Source organism: Bombyx mori, chromosome 17 (genome assembly GCF_030269925.1).
Source record: "Bombyx mori chromosome 17, ASM3026992v2".
NCBI classification, from domain to species: Eukaryota; Metazoa; Arthropoda; class Insecta; order Lepidoptera; family Bombycidae; genus Bombyx; species Bombyx mori.
Window position 1 is genome coordinate 12506947 of NC_085123.1, and position 8210 is coordinate 12515156.

An 8210-nucleotide genomic window follows, 5' to 3' on the forward strand; every position below is an offset into this window, starting at 1 on the left:
GGGCCGTTAGCCTTAGTTAATGCGGAGCGCTTCTCTCCCAATCTCCCAACACCTACGGAATGCCAGATGGACATTATGCGGTGCCATTACAACTGGACTATATAGTCAGCGTTGCACGGAATATCCCGTTGGCTCACAACTTTACACGACTTGGTTGTTTTCCACAAAGGTATTGCATACAGAGGTGCTTTACAGCTTAGCTCTTGACTCACCCTCAGTAGTCGCTAAATGGGCGAGCACCAAGCGATTTGATTGAACACTTCAAGCCTTCGCGAATTAAGCGATTTAAGCGAAGTGTTAAGCTCTGTGTGCGAAGTTGCGTAGTAAGCGAAGTGTCCTGAGGTACGGATCAATAAATACGAACATCAGAGTAGACTCCCCTAAAATTAAGTTAAAGTAATATCGAAATAGGAAAACTTCATTTAATGAAGAGTAAAGTAGTACCTATGAAGATTCTATACCAAGCAGTGTCATGGTTAAAATCATACATCGACATAAAATGCAATACATAAATGAACTCCCTCGTCATTCTACACGAATACCAATTTTAGTTCATATTACATTGTAGTCTTTGGATAGTGCTGAACATTTTTACTAAATTACTAATGGAGTTTTAGTCATTGTAGCTGTTTAGAAGTAGGTAATGTTTTGCCAATGAAGTATACTATATAGGTCTATGTGTTTTGCCCTTAGCGTCAATTTTGACTTCGTTGACATTGACATCTAACTTTACGGCATGCAGCATTCTTGTAACACACGCTTGCTAGATTGAGAGTTACTTCCATAAGTTTGGGAAAAAACTTATTGCAGAAATGTAGTATTTGTCGACTTTCATTGCTTGAATTTGTATAAGAATGAACCACGAGAGAAATGAAATTTAAATTTATAAAATGCTTTTGTTGAATTATTGGATGTCAAATGTTTATCAATAACAACATTTTATGCGTCTTTCCGCTAGAAATTAAATTTCTATTATATTATTCCTAATTCTTAAAAACTTTACCTTAATTTTATTGATCGCAAGTGATACTGGAACTATTTACACAAGGGTTGCACGATCCACTACAAGAAATCTACGTAGTAGAAGCGCTGTTAAGTTTTAATATTTATATTAAATTTAAACTTTAAGGAAATTTCATAAACTTAATCTGTCAACCCTAATCTCTCAAAAATTCTCTTCTGCATTGCAAATGTATTGTAAATACATAATTGGATTCATAATGACGTGACCGCAGTTTGCTGATTATTTGAAACAATTTTTGTTATGTTTTAACATTTGTAGTGATTTTAACTTTAACAAAGATGGATGACGACGATCCCGTAGTGCAAGAGGTAACTAACTATGATCTAGTATTCAATAAACGTGGTATTAATTCAGGTTATGTTGACGTCTTTAGATTTATCGCTTTAAAATCGTATATAACGCTTCAGATACCAGTTTATCTATCGAGGACCTTAGCCAAGAATCTGTACATATATCAGTATCCAGCAAGGCCCGCAAATAGGGACTGGAGTGATGTGCAGATCGTGAATGCTGCTCTTAAGCCTAAAAACCAAGTTGTAAGGCTGGAAGTTGGCCTAGACACGAACAGTGATAAGTTCTGTTCTTCCGTTGCTGAACAGATAGCAATAAACACTGATGGACATCAGGTATGCGAATATTCAGTCCTCCATACTACGTATTTACCAAATATTTAAAACTTAATTCATTAATATTTAAGTTTTCATACCCAAATCAGCTAATAGAGACCATGCAATGTCATTTAGAAACAGAATTCTTATTGTTATTTAAATACAGGAATCTTCATGGCATGTAAAAGAGAAAGATAAATCATTTTATTTCAAAAATAGAATGATGGATAAAATAGTGTATGAGAGCAGCCGACCAACAGTTGACACTCGACACTATGCTGTGGCGATATTAGAGGATAAAGAACTACACTGTACTCCTTTACAAGGTAATTTAAAAACATGCACTATCGTGTAATAAAAATCAAACCCGCAAAAATTTTAATTTGCATAATTACTGGTGGTAGGACCTCTTGTAACTATACTGAGACCTTAGAACTTATACCTCAGGGTGGGTGGCGTATTTTATGTTGTAGATGTTTATGAGCTCCAGTAACCACTTAACACCAGGTGGGCTGTGTCCACCTATCTAAGCAATAAAATAAAAAATAAAAAAATGTACATATTCTTGGAAGAGCTTATGGCCCATGTGTTATAAAGTTGTTATTAGAACCCTTAGACACCTTTCAGTTAATTGTGGCTGCCCACTCTTCAAATCGATACCCATTACTACTTCGCATTACTGCAGAGATAGGCAAGGTGGTAGTATCTAACTTTGCAGGCTCACAACATGCCCTACATAATTAAGCAAATATACTTTAAGCAGGTTTGATTTCTCACACAATGTTATTTTCGTCACTGTAGAACTCAATGATGGATATTTGTTATGTACATTTTTCATTAGAAAAAAAGGTACCTACATAATGGTGCATGGATTTGAATCCTGGCACAGTCATATACTTATGTCAAAATTCTAGAAAATAATGCGATCCCACCTTTTATACTAGAACATTTTATTGCTTAGCAGCAAAAATCCATAAGATGGTGGCATGGAATCTTATATGCTTTGCAGTTGAATTTATTTGTCATTTATTGTTTAATTAATAATAGTAAATTAATTTAAGGTATAATACAAATGAGGCCGTCATACACATATCATGATAAGCAAGATAAACGTAAACAAGAAAAGAGCAAGGCTGATGATCCTGAAGAGGAAGAGAATGAACCTGAACCACAACAGGTTTGTACGGACAATATAAAAAGTTTAAATATAAAACTGAGAAAATTAAATCTCAGTTAGCCATCTTCAAATTACTGAATTTTTCTAGTATTCTAGATAGATATTCTACATAGATTATTCGATTTTAGAAAGGTATTTAGTACCACATCTAACTGATTAAGGTTGCACTCCTATTGATATTATATAATATACAAAATTCTCATGTCGCAGTATTTGTCGCTAAATTCCTCCCAAATGGCACAAAAGATTCTCATGAAATTTTGTGTGCACATCAGGTAGGTCTGAGAATCGGTCAACATCTATTCTTCATACCCCTAAATGTTAGTGGTGGTCCACCTAAAAATATATTTCCTAGAAATAATGTATATGGGAAAACAACGTTTGCCAGGTCAGCTAGTATTTATGACTATATTTTCATAGTAAATAAGCCTAGTCGTAAATGGGTGGTCATTTCCTGGAGAATCCACTAGCAGCTGCACATGTTACTGCAGTCATCACACATTGCAATGCAATCTAGGCTGATAACAAAGAGAATTAAAAGACTGACAAACTGTTCAATGAATTGCATGATAATTTGTCTCTTGGGACTATTTTGGGTTAGGATAGTGGGTACTAATATATTAATAAATTGTTTTTCAGGTGACCGTAAAATTTGCTCGTCAAGAAACAGATGTGGCTAAGAAAGCACGAGAGAAATCTTACGAAACTATAACTCAACGTGTGACTGCAGAGCCTTGGTATGATGCGTTTTGGGTGAATCCAAATACTGATCAAGCTGAAGTGAGTGGTTAAATTAATGTCAGTGGTATTGGCCTTCTGACTAGTAATTTTTTTCTGTACTTCCCATACTTTAGGTTACATTAAATGTCAAACATTAGCTTGACCTATGAAATTAGTTTTGAAATGTTTTGTTTATAATCTAAAAGTAAAGTGTAAAAAATGCCCTGAAAATACCCTGAAATTTGAGTTCATAAATTACCATTTATCAGTATCAATTCAATTGACGATCTGAAGGTTCTTTTCATTGTTTTTTTAGTTGTATGAAGCTTATGAATATGATTCAAATTAAGGCTCAAGGTAGAGTCCTTTTAACAATTGAGCCTGTGAGCTCACATACTGGTTTGTGGGTAGGAAAAAATGTAATCACTGGTAAATTAATAAATTTGCAGGTTTAATTTTAATTACATTTTTTTTTCATTATAGGAATGAAATATGTTGGATTAACTGTAGTCTCGAGCTAATATGTTTTGATATGTATGTTTTAAGCGTATGTATATGCTATAAGAATCTATTATAAAAAAGTGCAATACAGTAGGTAAATTAACTTTGTTGTTCTGTTAAAATATGCTTGATGAATAAATTGCAGTTGGAACGCCTAAAACTGTTCAGTCAAACTACACTTGATGGCTCAGCCCTAAGTTTGAACGCTCATGAATATATCCGGAATCTCGTACCACCACCGCCTGAAGATGAGGCGGATATAGTTCCCACCAAACGGCCTTCAGTTGTAGAGCAAATTAAGAATTTACTTCTAAATGGTGAGTATATCTATTGAAATTTTATAACACAATATTAATACAAAATTTGTTAATTTCTCTTCTACAAATAATATTTGATTGAGTTATATAATTTTGATGTTAAGTTATACATAATACTAAGATTTTCTTGAAACAGGAAGGGATGTAGAAATGCAAAAAAAAATCTATATAAAATAACCTCCATAGTCACTAACCATGAAGCAAATGCCCTGGATAATAAATGAAAGTAGTGTTGTCAGAAGCCAATGATCTACTGAAATGTCAGTTCACCTTATATCACAATACTCATAGAGTACTGTTTGGAAGAACATTAAACTGTATCAGGTTCTTTAAGGTTGTCATTGTTTTTGATCACAGCTAAGTTGATGACATTGAGTGACGTCCGGTCGCTCGTCCGCACGGAGAGTGGCAGCGCCGTGAGTGAGAGCGCCGCAGTGAGCGCGCTGTCCAGCGTGGCGTGCTGCGTGCGCGGCGTGTGGGCGGCGCGCTCCGCCGACCTGTACCCGCGCGCCGGGCCCGCGCCCCCCGCGCTGCTGATAGCCGCCAGGGACCACATAGTAAGTAGTGTTAGTGAGAGCGGTGTGCTTCCCCCCCACCCCTGCTGCTAGTAGCTGCCAGGGATCACATAGTGAGTAGTGCTAGTCAGGGCGGTGTGCTCCGCCGGTCCGCCGGAGTCGTCGTCACTGGCGTAAACAATAAAACGTTCAGTGACTAAATCGACTATATGGTCACACGATGTAGTCAGCTTAAATTTTTTTTACCTTCCCGCATAATTGCGACAGTACACATCATAAATCATTTTTCTGGCACAAAAACTAAATTTAGAACAATAGATACAATAATAACAACTCGTAACAAAAACTCAACATAAACATAGGGTACCTACAACTTTAGTACACGCAAGTGTAATCGGTAGCGAACGGAACGTAGACGCGGTGCGGGAGGCAAGGGTCGACTGACGCACCAATCGCGCACTCGGAACGGTGCTACGTCATTCCCCGCGTCCCGCTTGACCACCAAAGAGACCTAAAAAACAACTTGTGCGCATCTAACAATTCTTGCCAAGTTACTTGCTGGGGACTATATCAAACCTATGTACAATTATAAACACTTTCCCAGATATAATCCATATTTGTATATCGTCTAACAGATTAAAATTTTTAAATTTCAGTTGTACCTCTTCACTCAGAACACGTACATCGACCGTCGGAAGGTGACCGCGGCTGTACGCCTGCCGCCCTTAGACGTATTGGAAATAATACGTTCAGTCGCCAAATACAATCCCCGGTACGGCTGGGAGCTGCTCATACCGCCCGACGTGGAGTTCGAGAGGAAATACCCTGACGTGATTCAAAGGCAGAACCTGGCTTGGGAGGCGAAGCAGAGGCAGTTCACCGAAACGTTGATGGGCGAAAATGTACCTAAACGTCAGAGGAAGAAGTCCCAAAGGGATTCGGTGAGCTCGGACACGATGCTCAGCCCGAAGCCCCGGTGTAATAGTGTTAGTGAGGAAGACAGTGAGCGAAAGAGACACAAGAACAAATCCGCTACCGGTAGCGGGAAAAGGACGCGCAATGTCAGTTCGGGCAGTGTTACGGAAGGGACGTGATTTGTGCTCGTTTTAGGTTATCAAATTTATAATATAGGCAGTGCCTCCGTTGTGATATCACTTGTTCTTCATCAAATTAAGTAGGAAAATAGGCCTTATTTATATATGACATTGCGTTCGCTTCCCTCATCTTTGATATGTACGAGAGAGCGTTACTACTTATTTATAAAAATCGTACGTGTCGATCGAATGCTACACAAAAAGAAATATAGCAATAGCACTTGTTGTATTTTATCGTTTCAAGTTGTTTTGTCGCTTATGACGTTTTGGTTTTTATTTGTTTTTTTTTTATGGCTTAGGTGGGTGGTTATCGTAGCCCATAGACAACTACAACGTAAATGCCACCACACGCCTTGAGATATGAGTTCTAAGGTCTCAGTTTGTACAGTACAACCACAGCACCGGACTTGACCGCCTTGTCCTTTAGGGCACGGCGACTTCAAATGATGTTTATTAGAACTCAAACGCTGTAGCTTCAATTGAGATTATTAAAAGCTTTTTAAGATAGCCTTTAAATTGTTTGCTGGCTCCTGGTACGTCTACCTGCTATACTTTTCTCAATGTGACTGTTGGTCACATTTGGTATTGCTGCATGCAATTGGTATTGCTCTCTCTTGAATGATGACGTCATTGTACAAAATAGTGCCCTATCTCTGTAGAATTAATTTGAAGCCCTTAAATACTTTGTATCGGATACAGTTGTAATTTGTTATTCGTTAATCGACTGTATTTATGATTAGAGACGATATAAAATATAAAAACAAAAACAGGAATCTTGTTTTTATAAAATGACGTAAGTGACAAAAATCCTTCTGAGTTAGCTATTAATTGTTAAAATGAATCTTAACACCATAACGTTTGTTGGATGTAATTTATAATAAAATGAACGAATATAGAAGATTTTTAATTGCGATTAAACCTAATTTCCATACATTTTCTATTTGAGTAAATAAAAATCAGTGTATATTTTAAAGGTCACTGAAAATTCAGTTCAAATGTCTATTAAACAATAATCCGAACAATATTCATATGAAATATTGTTTATTTCATCAAATGAAGAAACTGGTTTAAGAAAACCTTTATCTTCCTTTATCTCTTTTATGAAGATATCGGTAATGTGAATTAAAAAATTAAAAAAATTTATTCTTCAAAATGGGTTTAGTTGTGATATAGAAATACAGTTCTAATGAAACACTGTGATAGATAATTATCGTCAGGTAGTTACTGATTTAGTTTTTAGACTGAGAATTTGGATTTTTCATAGTTAATCCACGTACCGAGTAAAATCATCTCGAGTAACATTTAAGTTTTTTGTAAATTAAATTTCCAAAAATAAGAGCCACTGGAATTTTTTAATTTGTTTTATTAAATTATTGCGTATTTGGTATAGCCTTTGGTAGGCAGCGGCTTGGCTCTGCCCCTGGCATTGCTGAAGTCCATGGGCGACGGTAACCACTCACCATCAGGTGGGCCGCATGCCCGTCTGCCTACAAAGGCAATAAAAAAAAAAACTTTTGGTTTTTGGGTACCGCTTGTAAATTATTCTTGTCCCTTCTATTTTTCCAACGCTCATAGAACATTTATTTATTATATTTAATTAGACGAAATTTGGAGAGGTGAACTTAAATAAGATATGGGCTATATGGAGTTTCTCAAATGCCCTTGTGATTTGAAGATTGATGAAACGAAAAAGCAACTCTAAAAAGAGACAAACATACATCTATCGGCTTTAGAATACTTGTAAAGGTTACACCTTTGTGTTTAGTGCGATTTCTTTTAATTTCTCGATCGCGTAAAAGTTAACTCAAATTTGTATGGAATTGGAGCAGCGCCCCTAGCGGCAAACGCAGGGAAGCTATTAAAACTCCATACAAAGAGTTAACATTTACTCAAGTAGTAGCACATTGGTATCGCGTGTGGATTGCAGCCTTGATACGAGATCGGAGTGTGACTAAATTTTTTTTTTTGTGAACGAATCTTTTCATCGCCATCTTATCAAATCAAATTATTTGAGAAAGAACGTTTGAAAGTACATTAAGCTTATTGTGTTATTGAATAATATGTCATTATTGTATGATTTTTAATATATTGTTATATTATTATAGCTTGTTATCGATGTGTACCCTGTGTCCTGATAAACCACAGTATTTAAATATAGTTATCCCGATGAGGGGAAGCATAGTGCATCGAGTGATCACCATTTCAAGTTAGACACGACCTTCGGCAATGAAGAGACCGACTCAGAAGATTCCGA

The 8210-nt window shown here is 36.6% G+C and overlaps 1 protein-coding gene across 1 annotated transcript; it reads left to right on the plus strand.

Moving 5' to 3' along the window:
• Positions 1 to 772: 772 nt before the first annotated feature.
• Positions 773 to 7308, plus strand: LOC101745782 (DNA-directed RNA polymerase III subunit RPC5). The gene is made up of 8 exons (XM_012695838.4): positions 773 to 1332; positions 1432 to 1650; positions 1799 to 1958; positions 2694 to 2809; positions 3449 to 3589; positions 4176 to 4347; positions 4705 to 4904; positions 5519 to 7308. Exons 1-8 carry the CDS (start codon positions 1303 to 1305, stop codon positions 5954 to 5956), a joined length of 1476 nt encoding a protein of 491 aa, XP_012551292.2. The 5' UTR covers positions 773 to 1302; the 3' UTR covers positions 5957 to 7308.
• The last annotated feature ends 902 nt before the right edge of the window (positions 7309 to 8210 follow it).